General features: G+C 37.8%; 1 protein-coding gene across 1 annotated transcript in view; it reads left to right on the forward strand.

The window, feature by feature from the left end:
- The window catches only part of LOC149299782 (protein O-mannosyl-transferase tmtc2), a 127,134-nt gene that overhangs the window by 39,316 nt on the left and 61,138 nt on the right, over positions 1–26,680 (forward strand). Inside the window, exon 2 of the mRNA XM_089486198.1 lies at positions 7,621–8,188. Coding sequence (XP_089342324.1) covers positions 7,621–8,188 — 568 coding nt within the window. The remainder of the gene's footprint in view (positions 1–7,620; positions 8,189–26,680) is intronic.

The following is a 26,680-nucleotide window of genomic DNA, read 5'->3' on the forward strand; positions in this document are numbered from 1 at the left end:
TTTTCTGTGGCTGTCACTTTGAAATTCAGCTTGTCTTTTGTTTGGGTGTTGGGTTACGAATGACTCTTGTATTTTTCTTTTCACTTCCAACTTGCCATGCAATGAATTCTTCTCATTCAGCAAGGAAATGACATGCATTCAGGAGCTATCTGTGAGAAAGGAGTGACATCTCAAACAAGGAGTTATTACCTCCTCCTTGAGAAGTGATGGAAATAGAATGTATCCTGAGCTACTGGCTTTTTCAGGCCTTGTCTTCCTGCTTTTTTTCTGTTGTCCCTAAAGAAACTGGCCTTTGTATATAAAAATTTTTTTTTTCTTAATACTGAAAGTAAAGCAAGATGTTGCATATTTTTAAAGATAGGGCTATGGAGGGGGCCCTTTTAATTTTAAATAATGTGTATGAGAACCTTTAGCATTGCTGTGTCGCATGATTTGAATCATAAACATGTTTTATAACTAAGGATGCATAACACCAACATTTATAACTGATCAGCAATGTGACCATTTAGACTTATTGAATTCCTTTCATGATACCCACCACACTAATTGTTACTTTCAAATTACAGGAAGTATTCTCCCCGTCTAAATTATTGCACAGTGAGGCGTCACATTCCTATTCTCAGTTATTTTTGTTAGATTTCCACCAATCCCTTTATGTTTGTACATACCAAAGTATGTTTTATACTAAATATTACAGCCTCTCTTGTGTTCTTTAAGAATATTTTATTTCAATTTTGGTGTTTTCTAGGAAAGTGTAAGTTATAAAAAAAACTTACGCGGTGTTAACTGCATTATTGCAAAGCATAAAACAGATTTTTGTACTAAGGACAACTATAAGCAGGTGTATGAGAAAGACCTAATAATCATGTCATGAATTGTTTGTTGGACATGTGTCATAACATTAATTTTCTGTTTTGTTAAGGGAAATGATGCAGTTATTAATCATGTGGTTCAAAGTGCATGTCTTTTTTTTTTTATAATGTTAAATTAATGTCAATTGTTATATATACACACACACACTAATGAATATAACTAATTTTAAGGGACATGCTAAATGGCTTATTGCATTGATGACATTTTTAGGTAACCCAGAAGTGACATTTTAAATGAATGAATTTAATTCTAGCAGCACTAAAATCCTTCTATATGATAAAAGATTCCAGGCTTTTATCATAAACTATAAAGTAGCATATTTTTATATACCATAGTTTTCAGTAGTGACAGGTTTCTCTCTTTTATAGCCAAGTATTTTGCCAATGAATGCTAGCAAGCACAGCTTTCTTCTGGTCATTGATTAAGTTATTGCCACTTCTGGCAACAACCCTTCTAGCCCCCCCTGGTATCTTGCAAACCACACTTGGCTTTTCCTACTTACCTAACTAATATATTTTGGCTAATACTGTATGAAATAATTAATGTAATAATGTCAGAATCATCAACCTTGGATTCAAATTTTACGTTGTACACCACATTACATTTTTATTGCATAGTTACCATATCGAAATTAAGATTAACTGCTGTAACCTATTATGGAATTATTGGCATGTTAGCTAAAGAAGTTTATATATTAACCATGACAAAGGGACCGAGGACCTTCACTTGTTCTTATTTCTTTATATAGCACCATCATAATCCACATGACTGTACTATGAGTAAGAGCTATTTACTAATATCTAAACCAGCTATGGCCAATGTATCCTTTGTTGGACGCCAATGCATGTGTCAAGACATGTGTGCAACTCATTACTGGTTATGAGGGCCTTTAGTTTAAAGTTAGTCTTTACATGCATAAACTTTTCCGGATATTAAATGTTGCCATTTTTTGCCAGGTATTCATTGGAGACCTCTGTACAATCACAATTCCATAATCTGTTCTCTGCTTACTTTTTGTAGATTTACTAGAATGTTGTGCAAACAAAAATTAGCTGCTCAGTTTTACATAAAATGTCCACATGTCAAAGTCTGTCTTTGTTCCTATGACATGAAGCCATTAACGTTAATATGTAAAACTGCCATTATGTAAATAAATCAGTGCTGTATGCTGACCTCCTACCCCAACACAACAAATATTGTTCACTGTAGTTATTACGCATTCGATTCAAAGGAATGCTATGTGGTGTAGGGAATATTTAAATATTTAAAATATTTTTAAGGTTTAAAAAATTTTTTATTTGCTAAATTTTAAAATTAAAAAAAAGTGCAGTATTTAGAGAACTAAAAAAAGAAAACAAACTAGTGAAAGGCATTTATATTAATAATTTACAGTGTCTCTACTTTATCTCCATGTTGCCATTGATTGCAGACTAATATATTTACTATTTAATGGATGAAAATCCATCTTCGAGTGTATTTTTATAGTAGAAAAGTGCATGTTACTAATTGGTACTGAAGACAGACAACAATTCATTATATAGTGGACAATGGCACCAAAGAGCCAACATTTGTTCCAGAATTTGCTGTGTAATTTCACTACTAGGAACACAATTGAATAGTGCTGAAAGGGTGGGCTTGTAGACAAGGTTAAAGCGATGCCGTAACAGTGATATACAGTATGATTGTACAAGTGTGTGTTTATTCCTGCTGTGCCCCCCCCCATGTTTTGTCTATTCATCACTCAGTCCTTTTCCTCCTCGCTCATTTATGTCCCTATTTTTCCTTAAATATCACATACAAGATCTATTTGTAGGCCATAACAGATGTAGAAAATATCACTACAGTGAGTTATTTGTTGTTTTTATGAGGTTTACATAGTGCCATCTTATTCTGTAGCGTTATAGGACATAACTAGTAGTGTGCCACGTCACAATTAGTAGAAAAGTGCCCCCCCCCATGCGCTTTATGTGATTAAAATCTTCCTCTGTCAAGGAACCGTCAAGAGGCATGAAATTGAAAAACAATACATGTGTGTGTGTGTATATGTATATGTATATTTAATATATTTACCGAATTAAAGTCTAAAGAGATTATACTTTAGCAATTGAGCTCTTTTGACCATCACTATTGGGATATACACTATGATTGCTGAAAAATGAACTGGCAAATCGATGTGATTTTGTGTTCATTCTTGATATTTACATTGTGATGTCTGCATGAGAGCCAGTCTGTTTTATTCCTCCTTCCAATTCATAAAGCAGGGGATATGGCAACAGCAGAGACCTGGCACCAAATGTAGCAATTCACACAGGGATGACAGACATCTTCTTGCAATATTCATTGCACAAATACTTTTTCGTGGAATTGTTCATTCCAGCAGAAAAGAATCATATGCGTATAAATATATTAACTTTTTATTGTTCTTCTAATATTTTCTGTGACAGTTTATTTTTATGTTAACATGTTATTGAAAATTTTTCCCTTTATGTCCAATATTAGCTGAAGAGAGGTGTTAAATATTCTATGCTTGTAAGCATATGTTTGTTTTGAAGTGTTCATATCCACCTTTGCTTAGCAGAGCAAAGATAAAACTAGAGCTGTTGGATTATCTTTTCTAACTCAAATAACAGGGGGTTTCAGCCAACTCACAGACCGGTTTCTTTGCTTCTCATCAGTCATTAAAGTGACAAATACATTAAATGCTTAATTCTGAACAGTTTCGGAGATGCTGGCACATTTCATTTTGCGGAATGTAATAAAAAGCATCCCTTATAATTGAATACAGGCTTTGCGACACCTTACTTTTGGCTCAGACAGAAACCAATGAACAGCATCCAGCAAATATATTAGATCATCACAGCAGACTGGATTTCCCGTTAGGTTACATAAGCTCTTGCCTAAGGGTTCTTAAAAATGGAAGGGTGCCAGACTGACCATTTCCAAAAATGAATCGTTTATGCTCTATGGACTGATAAAGAAAATCAGATTCCGCACTCCGTTTTACAGAACCACCAGTGTACAAGCTACAAGTAGGTTACGTGGTGCCCAAACCAGTCCCCATGTAGCCAAAAGGTCCAGGACTTAATGATTATCTCATGGTGTTCCAGTAGGGGCATCCATTAATTGTGGGCAGTTAGAACAATGTTTCTTAAACCATTGCTCAAGGACTACTATTACTTCAAAGTCTCTACAGCAGTGAGCCATGGTCAGTCCTTAGATGTCCTTAAGAGCACTGGTGTCCAGCAATGAATCTCTGAGAAATAATGAAATACAGTGACTAATGTTGCGGACCATTGATGAAAATCTGTACTGTTTCACAAAAATCTAAAGAAGTAAGAAATTAGATCAGCATGCCATAGAATTAATAACTATAATGATCCATGGGATAAACTGGTCTAGTTTAGAATAGAATTGTGTGCATTAAATGAGTTGGTTTTTATCATAACACTTGTAATCCTACTACCGTTGTAACCACTGTTGTAACCGATGTACATCTAGAATAGATTTCAAGGTATGTTTTTTTTATTTTTACTCAATAAATGCTGATGCCAAATCATCCATGAAATATAATGTGCTTTTTTGCCCTCGTGTTAAACATACATTACAAGTCTGCCAATTTTATTTTTTCTTTTTTTTTCTTTTTTTTTATCTTGGTAAGGGAATTGTTGCTGAATGTCGCCAATCACTTTAAACTGTTGCCTCTGGATAACGCTCCGTGATTGTAGCACCTGGCTTTTTTCTAACTTTGTGTGAATGTTCACTAAAGACATGTTAATTTCCAAAAAACACCTGTTAAAAATCATTCTCATGCTAGAGTGGGCCCTTCATGATGTCAGTTGCTGAAAAAGCTAATCTAGCGGATAAGCAAAGATAAACGTAACAGGCATTAGTCTTCACTGGGGCCTGATTTCAATTAACGTAAGTTGAAATTGAGAGCAGCACGGCATTTAAAACGGCTTACCAACCATTTTTTTTTCTTTGCGGCCTGCTTAAATGTATTTATTTACAGATTTGCTAGCAGGTGAAAAAAGTGGTTTGAATTTTGTAGCCTTGCCCTTAGTTTAACATCATTAACCTCGTCTGATCTATATGCTAATTGCTCTATGTGCAAATTATTCATTCTTGCTTATATTAAGTCACAATATGGTCAGTGGAGGTTTCAGGGCTTCACATTGATACAGTTTAGTCCTAAGGTATATTTTCTGTTCAGTTGGTATATCAGTTTAGGTATCTCTTTGCTGCTTCTAATCATGAAGTGAAACAGTTTGACTTGTGACTCCATGCAACACATAGCAGAACAAAGCTGAAGGCTTAGCCCATCGATATATATCCATTGTGTTATGGATCTGCTCAAGACATTGTGTTCTTCCTCTACGGTAGCACTTACTGTTATTATTTTGTTCTTAAGTTAGCCAACTCTTTAAGATCTAGCATCACGCATGTGCCATTAATAAGATTCCTTTCTCCTTCTCTGACTCTTCAAGTGGAAAAGGTACTATCATCCTCCATAAAAAGACCTTCTGCCAATCTTTGGGGAGTAAACAACTCCCCGTTTGTAATACAATAATAAAAAAATAATTAAGTTATACTAATATTATTTGTAAGTAGGTGTGAACCACATTAGTTTAAACTTAAAAGCAATAAGCAATGAGGTTCCGTTTTTTCGCTCCCACTGTTAAAACCACAGGCAGGCTGAAAATCGTGTAGAATGTGGAGAGCTGTCGGTTGTTGTAGAATAAACAGACGTGAACAAATCCCTGATTTGAAATGTAAATGAAATGCCACATAGTAGTTTGCATATACATCCTTGTCTCGACGGGCAACTAATTGAAACCTTCACTGTGATGATGCACATTTCAATTTTCCTAATCCTTCTATTAATAATTCATAGTAAGTGTGGTAGTTAGAACAACAGTGTGTGTCTAAATGACCTCTTCCAATAGGGATCCTACTGGGAGCCGCTTAGCGTTTCGAGACAGAAACAAACAGCCGTTTTAAAGGTCAGCATGACGGGGATTTTATTAAAAGCTACGGATGTGCAACTAGATTGCCCCTGGCTTTAACTACTATTAATCCCTTACCCGGTTCCGCGTTGACAATGTGAGGCTGAAGCATATCGAATGATTAAACTCTCTCTGATACAATTTGTCAATTTCTTTAGTTACTGTTATTTATACTTGTGTTGACAGATGAAAGTATAAAAAAAATGTTTTGGTTTTTTTTTTTTTAATATACGGAATATCACAAACCAAGTTTGTTTAAAGGTGAAAGTCTGTCATGTAGGTTGGATTAAAGTAGACAATATTTTAGTGTGCAGAGAAAGAACAATCCTGGGCAGAGTTTTGTTAAAGCAAGTCATGGCAAAATGTTGTGTAGCAAAAACACATTTTTTTTTAAAGGGACCATTTTTTGAAAGAACGTGTACTTGGTTTTCCTTCATTGCTGAATACATAGCTTGTATGTGTTTCTTTGTTTTTGAAAATTACAAATTTACGGCTTGTTAGAAACAAATGCATAGCAGTCTAAGACCATTGTGAGTGATAAAAGTAGATGTTTGTAAGTTATAAACTATATTCAAACTCTTGTGTTTACAGTGTGGGTAATCATAATCTTACCAGCCTTTGGGAACAAAACAGCCATGGGTTCCAATGGAAAAAAGCCAGTGATAAAATTGTATCTGTGGTTTAAAATTGGAACTGGAAACGGCAGACAAATTGTATTTCTAATCGTGGCAATATCCACTTTAAATTGCATATGTAATTTCCGTACTCAAGGTTAGCATCTTGTTTGAAGAATAATTTCCATCCTACCGCAGAACCTATTTAAGGAAGACTTTTTGGTTGCTCTGGAAACTTTTTCACATTTGACATGCACTTCAAAGAGATGCAGTCAGAGCTTCTTTAAATAGTCAGATATATTTGGATTGGAAAAGTTTTTGCAGCAAGTCCAGTAAAACCTACTCATTCTGGTGGTGCGGTAGGAAAGTAACATATCTGTATTGACCATTGCAAGGACTTGCTTTACTGCATCTTATTGGATGTCAAAAGTGTGTGCGTGTCGAATGTTTTCTAATTATTTTATAAAAGATTTTGCAACCTTTGCAAAATGAGACAGAGGGTGTTCAGGGTCCTAATGTATTGTATAGCATTCTCTTGGAATATCTGTAATAAAAGATATGTGCGTTTTCCCAGCCTAACCAGATGTGGCATCTTAAAGGCTTATATGGGCTTAGAGCAATATAGTCCATGATCATGTTTAAAAACACCATATCCACAGATCATGTGTAAGCGTGCTATAAAACTTGATCCACAATCATATAATTTAACATGATTTTAATCTTTTTCACATGTTTTTTGCTCAGCCACAAAAACTGTTAAATGATCCACAAGCTCAGAACACACCAGTCCCGATTTCTGTCTCCCCTGTGAAAATGAATCTGGGATTTGCTTTCCTACATCTTTACATACTTATGTGAGCCGTCATCTAGCTTTCTGTTGTCTTCTCATCTCTGTACCTTGATGTGACTTTGATGTCTGGCCCCACATATCCAGACTATTTCCCATTTGTGGCACTTTAAAAAAAAAATAAAAAAATTAAGATTTACTGTTGGATATATTAAAATACAGCATGATAACAAATACTTAGTAGGCCAGGAATAGCCTTGTTCCATTTGATATACGTTGTGGTAACTGGAATTCTAAACTGGTAGTGCTTACCTAAAGTTGAAAATTTCTTGTTTCGTTTCAGCCGAGCCATCAAGACAAACCAGGACCTCCTTCCTGAAACTCCATGGACCCATATTTTCTTCAATGATTTCTGGGGAACCTTACTTACTCACAGTGGCAGCCATAAGTCTTATCGTCCTCTATGCACTCTTTCTTTTCGCCTTAACTATATATTTGGAGGTTTGGAACCCTGGAGCTACCACCTTGTAAACATTTTATTGCACTCTGCAGTGACGGGTCTCTTCACGAACTTTTGTAAAGTACTGTTTGGCAGTGGATACTGGACTCTCTTTGCAGGATTTTTATTTGCTTCTCATCCGATACATACAGAAGCTGTGGCAGGAATTGTTGGACGGGCTGATGTGGGAGCAGGACTGTTTTTTCTACTTTCGTTACTTTGTTACATGAAGCATTGTTCAACACGAGGGTACTCGGTCAGCAGCTGGTGCTGGATTTTTTTTGCAGGTGTATGCGCAACTTGCAGCATGCTGTGGAAGGAGCAGGGCATCACTGTATTAGCAATTTCGGTGGTGTACGATATTTTTGTGTTCCACAAATTAAAAATGAATGAGATTATTCCTGCTGTAAAGGTGAGTACTGTGCTAAAAATGAGTTCTTGTTTCATACTTGTTGCATCAAATAATGGATGTATTCTGTTATGGGATTTTACATGTATTAGCCTCAATTGTTTGCCGCAAAGTTGAGGCTATGACCACTATATTATAATTTGTTTTATATAGCGCCATCAAATTCTGTAGCGCTGTACAATGGGTAGACAGAACATAACAAGTAGCATGTAATATAACAAATTGACTAACAGAGACAACAGGTGAGGAGGGCCCTGCTCAAACGAGCTTACAATCTATAGGATTGCTCAATACCCTTCCAAAAGATGGGATGCAATTGAGTTATTATATTACACACTGTTTTTACATGGAACAACCCACAAGCATTAGAGTGGAGAAGTGACCATTTGCTTTGGCAGAAAGCAAGTCATTGGATACTTTTGTTAGATCCATTTCAGTGGAGTGAAGGGGTCTGAAATTAGACTGTTGGTGGTCAAGGAAGGAATTAGAGGAATAAAAGTAAGTTAGGCCATCTCAATCTGGACTATCATTCAGTTGCTATCCCCAATTTATGAAACAAGATGAGTGCCTTGCTTGCTCATATGCCAGCAAACTGGGGCAAACCAGGTCGGTGTGACCCTGCCAAAAATACCTTTTAACTATCCTATGGCGTTCTTTATATAATGCCTCCTTTTCACAACACATAGATTAATCTTAAAACCATACTGTGGCTATAGTTATTGCTAAATGATTTTATGTTTTATGCTACTTTTTTGTTACTTCACACCAAAAATGTTTGTGATAATCTGACATATGTCCTGCTCCCTTTCCTGACCACACATTCAAGGCTGAATAGGATAATTTTCATTCTAATTCTCCTCTGACCTCAATTCTTTTTTTTAACCCTATGACCTGTTCTATAATCTGTTGTTTTCTAGTCAGGTTTTTATCTTAAACTTTAACTATTTCCTACACCAAGCACAATAAGATGCATATTATATATATATTAAGGTGCATATTTATTTTAATATTGTATATTGTGTTTGTAGTATTATAATCTTTAGAAGGGTATATGGGTCAACTAAAGCTTATTTTGCTGAACAGCTAGACGCACCCTTTTGAACGATGATTATGGGTGACCAGATTACCACTTGAAACTCAAATTGTGGTCACCCAGAAAAAAATTTCTCAAACTGATAACAGATAAACTTATCTTATGCCAATAATTGTTATGACAACTACTAATAAAATCACTCAATATATTTTGAAACAGATTTAGTGATTAGGAATATTATACTTAATGTGACGGAGGAACCGGGCAGTATGAAGACAAGAAAGGAGGGCACATAAGCCATGGGTGGTCACTGTTATACATTTCTATTTGGATACTCTGTAAACTGCTCTATCCTAGCAGATTCTCTGAACCCTAGTGTTTCTCTTGAGAAGGGCAAAATGGTTATGAGTAATGGCAGGTCCTGCTGTGCATTAATCATTCGATGTCAGAAGACACAATCAGTTGGTGAAAAGTGTTGACTTTGCCTTGATTTTTGTAATGGTTTGTCTCCAATGCTTTGTGTCACCCAGATGGCTACTGTGTGCTCTGCTGGTTTTATTATCACTGAAGCCTTTGTGACCAAATGTTGCTCTCACACGGCTTTCCAAAACTGGCTTTTTTAGAATTTGGTTATGCAGGTCCAACGTATTTAACATTTCTGCAACCTGAGCCTGCTAAGAAATATCCTAACCCAGGGGCGTCCAAGTTTTTTCACCTTCATCAGAATTGTATCCGTGCGAGGGCCGCATTCATTTTTCACTGTGAGAAAATATGGCCTTTAATAAAATATGCAGATTAAAAAAAAGTAAATGACACAAAACCTTTACTTTTCCTCTCACTGATTTCTGGGCCTAGAAAGTTTTGTGACTAAAAATTCAGGATTCAGGATAATTAAAAATGAAATAGTTCTATTTATTCTAGGGATGTACCAAAATGAAAATTCTGGACCAAAACATTCACTGTTCACTTAGCCAAAACCGAAAATGACCCCCCACCTTTAAAAATAATAATAAAAACTCACATTTTTAATAAAAGTAGGTAACACACCATAATTGGACAAAAATAATTAGCAATATGACTTGGCATGATAGGACTGTGCTTGCTGTTAGCAATCACACTCCTATCATGCCAAGTCAACCAGTACATGCTGGTACAGGGTCGCTGTAAGTGATGTGCAGACCCCATACTGCTGGCAGCATCAATACACAAGGGGGACAGCTAGCTAGGTTTCAGCATGTACTGGCTGACTTGGCATGATAGGAGTGTGATTGCTAACGGCAATCACAGTCCCATCATGCCTAGGTTCCAGCACGTACACATCCATGCTATCACACACACACACTCATTCATTCATATACTCATTCATTCACATTCATTCCCTCAATCACGCATACTCATTCAAACACCCTCCCAACCCCCTTTCCTGCACTGCAGCTCCCTCGATGCCGCTCACAGACTTCAGCAGGGGGCGCGGCCTACCTCTGCGTTCTCTGGTACTGCACTGAGGAAGCAGGACTGGAGCAGAGTCATGTGATGTCACGTGAAGTCTGCTGGGTTCCGCTTCCTCTGTGCACTACAAAAGACCCTCCCATGTAAGTAGCAGGGCTCTTGTTGTAGCAGGGCTCGATGTGCGGCCCGCGTAAGATCGGTTGCCCTGGCTGCCGATCTTACGCGGGCCGCACCTCCAGGTCCGGGCCTCATGTTGGACGCCCCTGTCTTAACCTGTAAATGTAATCTGTGACAATGTTGCAGAATGTTCAGCTGATTAGCTATTAGGGTTGGGGGGGGAGACTGAAATAACTGTCTAGTAAGCAAAACACAGATGCTACTGAAAAATTGTTTTTTTGAAACGTGTAAAAATAGAAACTAATAATTTGTTTTCTTATATATTTTCCTAATTGTATTCTTCACTTTCAACTGCTTACATATTTTTGCACTATTCAGTTTTGTACAAATATTCTAAGAAAAGCAAAGAATTTAGGGTATAAAGTGCATCTCTTCTCATTACATACTGTAGGTTTTATAAGATAAATCCTTAGAAAATAAAAATGGACTAAGAATGCTTCAGCTACGAATGGTAAAATTCTATAAACAAAAGAATGCATACCCCACCAGAAGTATATAAACTCTTAGTTGCTAATGTGCAAACTTAAAAGCAAACGTTTCCCATCATCCCAAAATATAAACAATATAATATAAACCAAAATATTGCTGCTACATACCGGTACATTTCTTCTTGATAAATTATTGACTAAACAGGCATATAAGAAATCTATTAATACATTATGTCACAGGCATTCGAGTAATCTTAATATTAAAATGATGTATTCTACCAGTAGCTTTATTTTGAGTAGCACAAGGTTTTGTCTTGCTATAGTTAACTAGATGCCAATCCTGTCCCTTTCAATGAAGAATATTGTTTTTTCCTCCTATAAAGTTTTCTATTTTTTTATTTTTATGCCTAGAATTATGTGGTTTGTGCTGATGTTGTTCCTGGAAGAAAAACCTTCATTATGTGGATTCTACTATTCATATCTTACCACACTTAATAAATCATTCTGAAGCATAATGGATTAGGAAACAATTGTAAGAATGGACATCAATGATCAGTGTTTCAATCTGCGGGAAATTACTTTTTTTTATTTACATGTTTATGTAGAAGCTGTTTTTACAATGGGATACATCTGCTGATATTTCGGGGAATCATAAACATTCAGCAAACTAGCAATATAGATAATTTTTGCCTTCGGGATTTACATTAAATACATGTATCAAATGAGACAAAGTACAGTATCTGCTAGGGATGCAACTAACGATTATTTTCATAATTAGTTGGCAGATTATTAATCGGATAAAAAAATAATGTACATTTTTTTGTTTATTTAAAATAATTAAATGAACAAACTGGATGTTAAAAACAAATAGCAGGTTAAAAAAACTTTGAGAAAAATGCATTTCTTGTTTTTATTTACCAACCTGCCCACCAGTTATGCACATCTGAGCCCAGGCTTGCCACACTAGATATGCCTTATACCCCCAGATATGCCTTATATACCCTATATGCCTTATACCCCAGAGATACCTTATACCCCCAGATATGCCCCTCTGCCCCCCGCAGATATGCCTTACATCCCCCTATATGCCACTGTGCCCTCTGATATGACTTATACCCAAGATATGCCACTTTCCCCCCCAAATATGCTACTGTGGCCCTGATATGCCTTATAACCCCCTATATGCCATTGTGTCCCCCCCACCCAGATTTACCCCCCTGTGCTCCAGACTCCTTGGTGTCTAGTGGGGGCAGCCAGTGAGCGTCTGCGCGATGCCAGTACTCCCGCCAGGGCTTGTATGGTTGAGCGCCGGAAGGTCATGTCATGCTGGTACTCCATCATAGAAGCCCCGGTGGAAGTGCCGGCAGCAGCGGAGGTTGTCTGCGCGCATCATGCAGACGCCCATCGGCTGCCAGAGAGGAGGATCCAGGTCCCCTGCAGTGCTGCAGGGGATCTGGATCTTAGTGTTATAGTCACTATAAGACAAGGGGTATTTTTCAGAGCATTTGTTTTTTAAAAACCCTTATATATATATATATATATATATATATATATATATATATATATATATATATATATATACTCGGCAAACATTGTAACGGTTTTTAATTCTCCTTAACACCAACATTCTTAGCACAATATGCTGTAGGATTATTCAGTAGCTGTAAATATTTAACACTGGCATATGTCCCATATATACAAGTATGAAGTGACACAACACAATCAAATTATTCAGCCACGCAGTGGTTAAAATAAATTACTGGGTTTTCAATGTTGCTAAAAATGATTGTGCTTTAACTTACCGCTCACTAGCAATAGGCATGAATTTCTGCAAAATAAACTACACTTTTTTAACATAATTACGTCACGCACCTGCAAGTGTAATCCTGAAGTCGACAAATTGATAGACACATATGACATACTGCTACAGAGGCCTTCTTTGCCTTCTGAACTAGTTTCTTATGTGTATTTTGTACATTGTCAATGCTCATGTTGATATGTATCCAGGGCCGGACTGGGAATGAAAAGCAGCCCTGGAAACATTTGGAGACCAGCCCCATATATTGTATCTCGCGGTCGTGCTCTTATACCCACACGCACCCCTTATACTTACCCGAGTCACACTATTTGCCATTCAAATAGCTATAACTCATTCTTTTATATCACATTATTATTAAAATCCCAGAAACCAAATGTTAAAAGGCCCAAATAAGTACCTGGGGAACAGACAGAATCTTAACGTCTCAGGGTCCATATGTAAGGGATACAGATGACATCAGTGCTATGCAGATTGTAAAGCAATATAACCTTATGTAAAGGGATTAGGAGGACATCAGTACTCTAAAAACGATAAATCATTCAACATGGGAAGCCTGAATACACATTATAGTGTGGAACCTTTTTCAAAGTTTTATTAATTTACATAATTTACTAAAAATAATGTGCCTTAAAACTGTAATAAGGTGGAAACTCTTACAGGTAATGAAAATATTTATAATAATAATTATAAATAAATACAAAATGTAAACTGTTTAGCTACACCGTAGCTTATATTAAGCAATTCTTATAAACTTTGGTAAAAAGTGCAAAATGTTTTTATCTTATTGTGCAAAAAGCCCTTACAGGGCAAAACACAGAAAACCACTAAATGTGGCATAGAATTAAAGTACTATGCAAACAAACAGTGAAAACATTGAGTATTGAGATACAAAAAACATTTTAAATAACATTATAAATAAATACAAAATGTAAACTGTTTAGCTACACCGTAGCTTATATTAAGCAATTCTTATAAACTTTGGTAAAAAGTGCAAAATGTTTTTATCTTATTGTGCAAAAAGCCCTTACAGGGCAAAACACAGAAAACCACTAAATGTGGCATAGAATTAAAGTACTATGCAAACAAACAGTGAAAACATTAAGAGTATTGAGATACAAAAAACATTTTAAATAACCAATAATCCTTGCAGCAAGCTACTCTTGGAAGCTAGAACATCAATGATGGTATCATTGTTCAGGCCCATCAATATGTCTTTTTCTATTGACATCAGCATAAAGGCCTCCAAATGCTGTTGGGATAGGGAGTTGCGGAGTCTGGTCAGGATGTATTTAAGTTTTGAGAAAGACCTCTCACATGCCACCTGAGAAGAGGATAGTGTCAAAATTAACTTGTAGGCATTAAAAAGGGAACTGTATGCAAGGCTGTATAAGTTGAAACGTAGAAGTACATTATAGCAGCATGTGATGCAGTTCTTGCAAGTCTTGCACTTCCCAGTGTTATGCTGAACACCTGAATGTCCTTCCCCAGAGATCAGATGGATGGCTTCTTCATCTTCTTCATAGGTCACACTATACTCTTCATCAAGAGACATTTTTAGCCTATTCCACTTTGATGCAAAATCAAGCAGTTCAGTTTGCAGTTTTTCTTTAGATGCTGCAGAATCAAATCTTGAGAGTAGTTTACTCAGTCGTTCTAAAGCATTGTGGGGAATGTGCTTTAAAATGTCCTCAAAATGTTTAGGGTCCAAACATACCAAATCTGCAAACAGATGGCCATGGGTAGTAAACCGGGTCTGCAGACTGTTGATAATCTTGTCCAGTGTTATATTATACACGTCCACCCTGAATTTGTCACACTCTGATATGATTGGCTCATCATCTGCACATTCACCTGCCATCTTCTTCTTTCGGCGTACTCTTCCAGGTATAGGAAAATCTTCCTCAATCACAAACTCACAGCCTGCTTTCTCTAACTTCTCATTTCCCCACAAAATGAAATTCTTTGTTGCACTCATAATGCTTTGAAAGTCCCGTTCATGGTCTCTTAAGGTGTCTATTGTCTCTGTCACCATTCGATATGCCTGAAGAACATCCAGACCCTGGGTTTGCAGGTAAAGAGACAAGGGAGAGGTATGTTTGAAAATAAATAGGTACATTTGGGCTGTGATTAAAGTTTGAAACTTTCTCAGTGACTCTAGGAATGTCCCAGCCTTGTACCTTGTTTCTGCATTAAAAACATGAGATGTTGAGATTTCAGCCATGGCCTGAATGAGTTCCACATACATTGCTTGGCTTTGGTCATTAAATGAACCAAACACTTTGGTCAGTGCTGCATCCTTGGCCCACCACCTTGTTTCTCCAATAACAGACAGAGATCTAAATCGCTCTTCATGAGACTGCTCTCTCCAAACAGTCATGCGGAGGTAAGATTCACGAATGAACACAGCGCAAGAATTTAGAAGTCCAAATAACGATACTGCCTGTATAGAAATCTTGGTGACATCCATTATGACTAAATTAAGTACATGTGCATAGCACCATACATGAATTTGGCCAGGTGCTTTGCTGGTTAACCATGTAGTAAACCCATTGTATTGCCCTTGCATATTTGAAGCTCCGTCTGTTGCATTGCCAACACAATTGGTAATATCAATATCCATGGACTCTAGAACCTCACAAACTAGGTCACAAAGAGCCTTTCCTTTGGTAGATGTACAATTTATCACCGCTACAAGCCGTTCATGCACCACATCTGTGACATATCGAATAATAACGGCACATTGATCAGAGACGTTTATGTCTTGCGTTGTGTCCAGCTGTACAGAAAACATACCAGCTTCTTTGATTTCTTTAGCTATACTTTCCTTTATGAGTGCTGAAATTATAGAGATAATACTATCAACTGTAGTTTTTGAAATCATTGTTACAAGGCTGCCACGTCCTCTACTGCCCTCGGCACCCTCATGTTGTTTTTTACTCTTTTTAATTATGTCATCAAGATGACCTTTGAGCATAGGGTCAAATTTACTCAGCAGTAGAAGAATTTCTAAAAAATTGCCATGGTCGACTTTTTCATCCAATAAAGTATAAGCAGCTTCAGTAGATGCTCTATAACTCAATCCTCTTTTGCCTATAAATTTAACAGTTTCAATTACTCTCTCAAGAATTGCACGCTTTCTCTTCACTTCTTGTTTTTTGGCAGACATTTGTTTCTCATGAAACCTACTACGTAAGTCCATGCCCTTACACTTCATGAGGAAGGCTTCTGAAGTTGTATTATGAAGATTGCTTCCTTCGTGTTCTTCAATTCTTTGGTACATATGTTTCTCATCAAAGCACCCACCAATAAAAGCACTGTTGTCTGTTTCTCTACTGAAAGCAAGACAGACCATGCAATAAAAAGCTCCATGACTGCGTGAATATGTTAGCCACTGACGTTTTTTCCCATCTCTTCTTTGGTACAACTTTTTGGAATTCAAGTTGAGGACATCTGGTTGGGAAGGATGGAACTTTAAAAAGGCACTAAGATTTTCTGATGATGGCCTAAAGAACAAGTTTTCATCTTCAATTATGTCATGCACACCTTCACGAATGGATGTTGTTGGTTTTTCAATCACTTGTTGGGACTCAATACACTCAACTGAAATTTCTTCATCACCTTGTAGATCAATACACGCTTCTACAATGTGCTTAGTGGCCTCACTAGTTATCGCTGTGCTTTGTACAGCTGCATGTGCAGCAGTGCTACAGCTGGCACTGGTGCCTTCATGTAAATCTTCATCATCTTCACAATCCAATACTTGTTTGCTTTCAATGGTCTTAAACATAGAACTGACTTTTTGGCACTGGCTTGCATCCTTTTCTAATAATTTTTTTTTCTTATCACGTTCTTTTTCTGCCCCTCCTTTCTGATGTTTTCTTTTTCCTTCTCCCTTTTTATCCATCAACTCTAAAAAAGAGACATTTCCAGGTTAAGTGTCCCTATCCCAAATAGTAAGGACATATGTCTCTAAAAATGCCCTGAAAACCAACAACTCAAAAAATGGCTTGCACAAGGTTCAAAACCTGTGATCACAGCCTTGTACAATTCTACATTGTACCTCCACATCAGAAAGATGTCTGTAAAACAAGAGATGCACAAATGCAGTATAAAGTGTATATCATGGGCTGCATACCATTTAAGAAATACATAGAACAGGTATAAACCAACTGAACAACAACCGCATGCAAAACCTGTAAACACAGGTATAAACCAACTGAACAACAACTGCATGCAAAACCTGTAAACACAGGTATAAACCAACTGAACAACAACCACATGCAAAACCTGTAAACACAGGTATAAACCAACTGAACGACAACCACATGCAAAACCTGTAAACACAGGTATAAACCAACTGAACGACAACTGCATGCAAAACCTGTAAACACAGGTATAAACCAACTGAACGACAACCAAACACAACATGATTTTATATGGAGTAGCTCAATAACATGAAATCATGTAGAACACAGTTGATTTTTAGCTGTCATGAACAATTTAGACTGCACATCATGCATCATGTGTATTATATTGACCAAAATTATTAGACATACTGGAATCAAAACATTTGATACTGCAAACATGTTTAGATAAAAAAGTTCAATTTTATTTAGTGGAACAAAACAGTGATCACATTATTCTTCACGATATTCTTGTAAGAAATTTTTGGCTATTAATACCACAACTGTTCTAGCATATACATTATTATAATTTTTTTTTAAATGCACACAGTTCATGGTGCAAAGTGTTCTGCCAGTATGTTTATGTAAAAGGTCCTCTCTTAAGGGGGAAGGACTGTGAAACCAACAGGAATAACAAAATTAGTCCTTACAACTAAATTGGGTTTCACTCTGAAGATCCCAACCACCATTCAAGTTTCTGTGATTAATCCTTTGTGATAAGATATGCAGATTAAAATAAGAGTAAATAACACAATACCTTTACTTTTCCTCTCACTCATTTCTGGGCCTAGAAAGTTTTGTCCTCTGAAGTGATTACAAATTCAGGAGGGCGTTTTATCTCTGGATAAGTAAACATTAAATAAATCCATTTATTTCTACAGTAAGTACAGTGCACACCGACACCCAGACAGCCTCTGCCACACTGAAGCATAAAACATGTATGTTCTACACTGCTTTGCCATTAACTCCCCCTGTCATTAATCCCCTTATGTATTGATGCCCCAGCCAGGTCCCCCTTTAGTATTAATTACTGTCTTCCCCTCACAACACAACCTTGGGTATTGCCCTCTTTGTGCATTTTTTACCCCCACCATTGATTTATGTGATACCCTAGCTAACCCCCTCCCTTGATGCCCCTAACACTTTTGTGAAGCACACTTGTCTATTATTGATGCCCCCCACTGCCATGTGTATTACCCCCCAGCCACCCCCTCCGTTTGTATTATTTAATTTTAAAATTTAATGAAGGCAAACCCCCCTCCCTTGAATATGGATCTGCTTTCCCCTTTAACCCATAACTATATTTTGGTAATACTACCGGTACTTACATTTTTGTGTTTTCTTTTTTGTCCTGCTCTCTTGATCTCCTTGACGACGTGACAATCCTTCTGTGAGGAACACTTACTTCTGTGAGGCTGAGCCCGCCCCCTTGGGTGTCACCGCACCGCGCCGCCCAATGGCCGTGCCGCAGCTCTTCGACCCTCCCCACAACACATTCCACACAGCGGCCGTGATGCTGCAGCGTAAGACAGCCGCTGAGCGGCTGCAAGCAAAATTCAAAGCGGCCACTTCGCGGCCGTCACGCAATGCGCCGCCCAATGGCCTTCGTCCCACCCCTTTTGTGGGGTGGGACGAAGAGCAGCGGCAAGGCCATTGGTGTGCACACCAGCCATTTTCATTTCTTTAGTAGCCGGTGGAGGCGGACTGGCGGCCGCGCAATGGCCGCTTTGAAGCTTCCTCGCAGCCGCTTAGCGGCTGTCTTACGAATTTACAAGACTTACGGCCACACGATCGGGCGGAGCGGCCCTCGGACCGCCCGGCCCACCGGGAAATTTCCCGGTATCCCGGTGGGCCAGTCCGGCCCTGTATGTATCCCAGACCATGCTACAAATAAATTAGGAAAATCTTACCCAACGCTAGTTATGCATTCAACAGGCAATTGTTTCTGTTCCAATATGCCATGAACCCAGTGGCGTCTCCAGGTTTCATATTTAGGGGGGGCACATGGGGGGCCAGGGACCAAAGTAGGGGGGCCAATTATAAAACGGTACATATACACTATATATTATATATATATTATATATATACATATACACACACACACCCGTTAGACGTGCATTTTTAACTACATAATATGCACTTATCTCTTTGAAGTAAAGACTGTGATTAAAATATGATTTCAAAATAACAGCTAAAGTGACAGTTATTTTTCATTCTTTAATATTAGCCCCTGCTGACAATATATATAAATATTAGACCCTGCTGCAGATATATAGAAATATTACACCATGCTTCCGATATATATTAATATTAACCCCTGCTGCGGATATATATTAATATTAGCCCCTGCTGCGGATACATACTTATATTATACCCTGCTGCCGATATACATAGAAATTATACCCTGCTGCCAACATATATTAATATTAGCCCCTGCAGCCAATATTTATTGATAATAGCCCCTGCTGCCGATATATATAAACATTAGTCCCAGCTTTCGATATATATAAACATTAGTCCCAGCTTCCGATATATATTAATATTAGCCCCTGCAGCCAATATATATTAATATTAGACCCTGGTGCCAATATATTTGCCACACTGACTGCAGATCAGGGGAAGACAGTGAGAGTCAGTGCAGTGTTCCCTCCTTCTGACTGCACCGTGACATTGAGAGGTCCTCTCCCCTGTAATCATCCCCAGAGTCCCTTTGTCCCCTCATTCACTAAACCATAGCGCTCTTTTACTTACACCCTGTAGTTCAGGTATAGATCAAATAAACAACACATGGAAACAGCACATGCAACTGAATGAGATTAAAAAAAAACTTGTATTTGCAGGTATACATAAATAATGTATGGAAACATAGCATTGCAGGTATAAACCAACAGAACACACAAACCCAGCATTGCAGGTATATATCAACTGGAAATCACATGTACACTCAGCACCGAAGGTTTAGATCAAATAATCAACACACGGAAACAGCACTCCAGGTATTGATCAACTGAATAAGACATGCAAATCCTATATCTGCAGGTAAACATTAATAATGTATGGAAATATAGCCAATACAGATGAACAGAATGACACAAAACCCAGCTTTGCAGATATAAATCAATTGGAAATTACATATAAACTCTGCATTAAAGGTATAGGTAAAACCCCCTAAATTACAGGCATAGATCACTGGTCACAAAGTGACCCCAAAGCCAACCCTGGTGTCCACACTGCCCACATAGAACCTGACCAGCACCTAAGTTACACATTATGTCAACTTTGTCCCCAAACAGCTGAACGTACGCCGTTTTTGTCCCATAAAGACCTCTCCCTCCCAATCTGTCTTATCTACCCCCTCTCCCTCCCAATCTATCCTATCTACCCCCTCTCCCTCCCAATCTATCCTATCTACCCCCTCTCCCTCCCTATCTACCACATCTGCCTCTCTATCTACCACATCTCCCTCCCAATCTATCCTATGTACCCCCCCTCTCCCTCCCAATCTATCCTATGTACCCCCCCTCTCCCTCCCAATCTATCCTATGTACCCCCCTCTCCCTCCCAATCTATCCTATCTACCCCCTCTCCCTCCCAATCAATCCTAACTATCCCCTCTCCCTCCCAATGTATCCCATCCACCCCCATCTCCCTCCCAATCTACCCCCTCTCCCTCCCAATCTATCCTATCTACCCCCTCTCCCTCCCAATCTATCCTTATCTACCCCTTCTCACTTCCTATCTACCTCTTCTGACTCTCTAACCCCCTCCTAACTTTCTAACCCCCCCCTTTGAAGTTCACTTACCTTGGGCTTGTCCAGCGGTGAGATCTCGAGGTCTCTGTATCCCTGGTTCTGCCGGCTTCACTGCTGGGCGCCGGATATGACGACATATACCGGCGCTCGGCTTGAAATGCCGGCACTGCGAACCAGGAAGAGGCCTCGCGGTCGCGGAGAAGAGTGAGAGGTGCCGAACGGTTGCTGAGAACTTATTCCTCAGCAACCGCTCGGCGCCTCTCACTCTCTCCTCCGGGTCTATTAAAAAAAAAAAAAAAAGACGGCGTTTCAATTGGGGGGGCACACCGGGGGGCACAGCATGATGTAGGGGGGGCCATGGCCCCCTCTGGCCCCCCCATGCCGACGCCACTGCATGAACCCCATAAGGTGCTGAGATGATAGGAGCTTACCACAAAGCGAACATTAAATCAGCCATCGCAGGCACATCAGCACTCTAAATGAAGCATAATCCAAATGCAAATAAAATCAAAAGTTGTCTGTTTTTTTGTGGTCCGTAGTCCATAAATGATCGTGAAAGGCAGAAAATCACGGAGGAAAATCAATTTGTGTGTGCAGGCGAATGCTTTTCACACATGAAGTGTCTTCTCAAAAGCTGCCTACAAATGATCCCCAAACTGCTTCACATATAAAAACAATTACAACTTAAAATCACCTGTTGGCATGAAAGATAATGATCTTCTGATCTTTTATGGACTACAGACCAGAATAAACAACTTTTGTCAGAGACGGTCAGGCATAGTACCTGCGGGTCCCGGTAAACCGGCGCAGTCCCGCAAGGCTGCCTTCTCGCTGCTGCCTTACAGTGTCTCCTGCACAGGAAATCTGCAGATCAGGTAAGGAGGTGGGCTTGATTGGCCACAAATGTGGCAGGAGCGGGCGGGAGTGGAACACCCAAATTGCGGGAGCGGGCGGGATTGGGAAAAAAATCAGCGGGAGCGGGATTGAAAAATCAGTCCCATGCAGGGTTCTACACTACATCACAGGCTACTATAACTTCTCATGGCATGTAACTGGGCAAACCAAACCAGGTGCCCTTGATACTTGGCCACACACTCCGTCCCACATACCTTAATTCACTTAAGACTGTACTTTATTCCCTCAGAGTGCCAATGTTCTTGTGAGGGCCAGTGTGTGTATGTATATATGTATAAATAGATATTGTTTTTTTTACTTTTGTTCCTCACTTATATAATCAAATCTACAAAAAAGAACCAGGGCCAAAATCATATTTTTTTAAATATTTCTGTAGATAAAACCCTCAATTTGAAGGTTACTGTGAGAAAGTGTTTTTCCTTTTATGTGAATTAAAACAGAGTTGACTGTCAATGTTAATACATTTTTGCTATAAACCTTTATTATTGTAAAATTGGACAATGTTGTATAAAAACCTAAAATGTCTAAAACAGTAAAAAATATCACAAAAAAGCATCAAAAGAATGGTTCTAGAAAATCACAATTTTATGTTTTAGAAATTTTTGCTACAGACAGAATCTTTATAAAGAAGTTACAAGGCAGATTTAAAAAAATTATCACTTTTGATGTGCTTACAGGTTACTCAACCTAAAGCCTTGTTATCGATTTTACCATAAAGAACCATTACCTTCTCATAGTTCTCTCATACCCACTGTAAAAAGAACCCAGTAATCCCAGAAATATCCCCTATAGCATTTGTGCATTGGTTACGTTTTGTGACGTATTGACGTCAATGGAAAACCTATAAAGAACCAAAGAATACAATGAAATCCAACTGTAGTGTTTAACAGGGATGAGTATTCTATAAATATACATTTTTCCCCCTAAACTCTTAATTATCATACAGAATTTCCAAACATTCTTTTGCGATGGTGTCCATTAAGAGAAAATTTGATTAATATTGCATTTGAGCTTGGGGCTAGGGAAGAATAATTGCTTGAAGCACTGGTTGTTTAGAAAACCAGGAACTGATTGGATGTTTTATACATACATGGGTGATGTTGATGTTAGCTCATTATAGAACACTGTTTTTTTTAAACATTACAGAACATTTGATGCTAATCATTCATTAGATAGATGGAAATGTCCATATACTGAAATGAAAGTGGATAATTATCCCCGGATTATGCCGTTATAATTAGTTACACATGTAGTTTTAAACTGTGCCAGATCTGATTAAAAGAATGTACATGTTTGAATGAATGAGAATAATGTTTGTGCCTGCTAGAAGACAGGACTGGTGGGCACAAGCAAATGGGTTCTGAAGGATTTGGCTTGTTTTATTTATACTGTTATCCAAGAATAGCAGAGACTGTAGATCACACTAGCCTTTCTCATGAAAAAAACAACAATTCTCGCTTTGCTATCCCCCAGCTAATCTGCTTTCAATTGCCACTAGCTGCCAATTATTAGAAGCATGTTGTTTAAAAGTGAAATATGTTAATGGTATAATTAATAAAATGTGTTAATCAGTACCTTTTTGTCTGCTCAGCCCAGCATTCATGTGGTGTTTAGGTTAGTGCTAATTAACTCTGTTGATAATGTTATTCAGGAAAATGAGATAAAAGGGTTTCTTGTTTAAATTGAGTAATGCTGTGCGACAATAGTTCCTCGTAGAGCGCTAGATCTTTTTGGTGCATGGCCAAAGATTATATAGCAATTAAGGACATAGAAGCAATTTTGTTCATAGTGGTCTTTTCAGTTTCTTGGTTTTAGACCGAAAAGTGATTACGCTATAAAAATGAGAGCTGCAAGTGATAGTTTCAGCAGTCACACCAGGCTAACTTCTATTTCCATTTAGGAATTATCTGGCAAGGGATACATAGTTGAATCCAGAGTCAATATATATTATACCTACGTACAACCGAAGCGACAGATCAAAATGTGATGTATAAAAGTGGCTTTTATGTGAAATATTTAATTGTAGGCCAATGGTGATTTGATAACAAACGCTAAATTACATGTTAGACAAATGTTAAGTCATGTAGCTTTTCAGTAGGTCGACAAAATAACCCTGTAGTATAGTTAAAAAGGAAATCTAGTCACTGTGTATTATTATTTGAGGACTGGCATTTGAGCATTTATCCATTATGCAAAAGCGTCCATGTTCATGACTCAATAATCATCGTACTGAGTGTTGTCTTAACAAAATAAAAAAAAAATAAAAAAGGAAAATATAGCTTTTCCATGTCTTATAGTGTATCGTATCAACATAACAAAATGGTGTATTTGTAGGTCTTAGTATAGTGTAAGACATTTGAAGAAAGTATAAAGATTTTCTTGTTACCGTATTAAATACAATTCCTGTTGGTTTAGATGATATATGCATAAAACTGTCAATGGGAATAAGAGTGCCAAGCACACAAAAACAAGTTTGGTATTAATATCAGGCTAACACACTTATGAATCCTATTCTCTTTGTCCCTACCCATATTCAGTGACGCATCCTTCAATGACTTGGCTAGACTTCTGTGATGTTAGCCAAGTAGATTGGTAAAAACAACTATAAAGACTTGGAGTACAAATGCTTGAACACAGAGTAAACCATACCTAGCCAAAGTGGCTACAAGAGATATGCCCTTGCTTTAAGTCACCGTAAAACGCAAATGTGAAAGTGCTTTAATGTAAGTACTTTAATATGGATTTTTTTTTACATGCACCAGAGCTGCATCGCCCATCTGTTTTCTTGAATGGGACTATTTTCAGTGTATGTGCATGGAAGGCAGTGGCAGGTGATGTTTCATTATACCCCTGGAACTCATGTAAAGCATTGCTGAAGCCAGTTGGCCCTGAGTATTCTGCACATGACCACCTGTAAGCAATTGGCTAAGCTTGAGAGAGGGGAGGAAAGGGTGCCAAATGTATAGAGGGGGTTCTATTTGAATACAAAAGTAGGTATTATATAAAGTAACACTCAACTATCATATACATTGAAGTGCATACAATGTCTGGAGTGTCCCTTTTAATGCTATCATTGCTATCAAATGCAAGCATTTACCACTTGCAAAACAGATGTTATACGCAGGTACCTATTTTGACTTTGTACTTCTACAATAATGGCAGGCTTACCAAGAACTGTAATATTTTCAGTAATCAACTGGTAAAGAAAACATTTGACTACATGTTTCATACACCACAGTACCACAGCTGTATGTAATATGTCTATATCATAGCAATTTTTTGTTCAGCGATTGCACTTTGGCACGTTTGTTCGACTGCATTATTTACATAGTACCGAGACAATAACCTTTTGCTTTTGTATAGTGACTGAAGTCACACAATGAAAGCATGAAAAGCTACTTTATCAATTGACAGAAAATATTTTGGGATGTGGCCAAGCCATTGTCTTCATAGTGTATACTAAAATGCACGCTAAAATAGCTTTTTTAAGGATTTTCTTTTATACAATATGACCATATTTTCCAGCTTTTCTCTGCATTCTTCCTTACATTTTTTTCATGACAACATGATGACTAGGCGCATTTAACTTACTAAATATAAATAAGCGGTAGCCTACAGCTAAATCCACAGCTAATGAAGTTGGGCTTGGCCAAATACCTTCTAAAGACCACGGGCGATATAGTTCAACCTCTAGGTTGTAAGCTTGCAAGGTTCCTCTTTTCCTAATGTATTGGTTTGTCTTAGTCTGCAAACCAAGTTTTGTTATACCCTTTGAATTATGAACGGTAGTAAGTCATCCGGTATTTCTGTTGTAGCCTGTAGAGCTTTCAGAATTCTCTTTTCCAGAGAGTCCTTTTTAGTTCATTATCGCTCACATTTTTTTTATTAATCACTCTCGTGTAACCTATTGTCACTTCAGATAATACAGCCTTATTTTTTGGATATAATGATGTAGACAACTAAAACAGTGTACTGGACAGTTGTAACTCATTTAACCAAGTTAGAACAATTTAACAAACAAGAAACATTCCACGTTTTAATGACTACATCATCACATTGTGTTTAGGTCATAAAATAAGACAAAAAAAATTGATTATTTTTGTTGTTTTATTTAGTCTTACAGACTGCTAAGACTACTTTCCGGTAAGAAGTCTTTGACCTATTTTTTCAGCTAATAAGATTACAGCTGAAGCAAGCATTCAATAGCTTTTATTGTAGTGACTTGGTCATTCTGGCAAAAAAACATTTTTGTTTCAGCATTTTAAAGATATCAAAGTTAAGTCACCAGGTACCTTGCTATTAACTGCTGGATTGTCTTGCGTCGGGCTGATAACTCCATTATAGTTTAGTACTAATGTGAAGCATTAGGTGACAGCTTGATTTGGTTAAACTGCTTTACAGTGAAGGTTAACATAAACTGCAATAAGCAACTTATTTTCCAAATTCCTGGAAACATATGTATCTACATAACTAAGCTGTCATGGTGGAGAGGGTTAATCTTGTATTGCAACAATTTAAATATATAGCACTGCTCTTTGAGGGTCTCCTCACTAAAGGTAGAGTTGGCAGGAGAGTTGTGGTTTCAACGTATTCACTTTTTATTATGAAGGGCCAGCACTGGCAAGTATTTCTAGCCTAAACGGCGGAGTTTTATAATTCAGAGGGTGTGTTTCAGTGGTTTAAACTCAAAATTGGTTTATTAGGGACTCGTGATAAATGAGCTTTTTTAATTAGACTA

This window comes from Sceloporus occidentalis, unplaced genomic scaffold (assembly GCF_023333645.1).
Source record: "Sceloporus occidentalis isolate IW3139 unplaced genomic scaffold, rSceOcc1.0.p SCAF_28, whole genome shotgun sequence".
Lineage (NCBI taxonomy): Eukaryota > Metazoa > Chordata > Lepidosauria > Squamata > Phrynosomatidae > Sceloporus > Sceloporus occidentalis.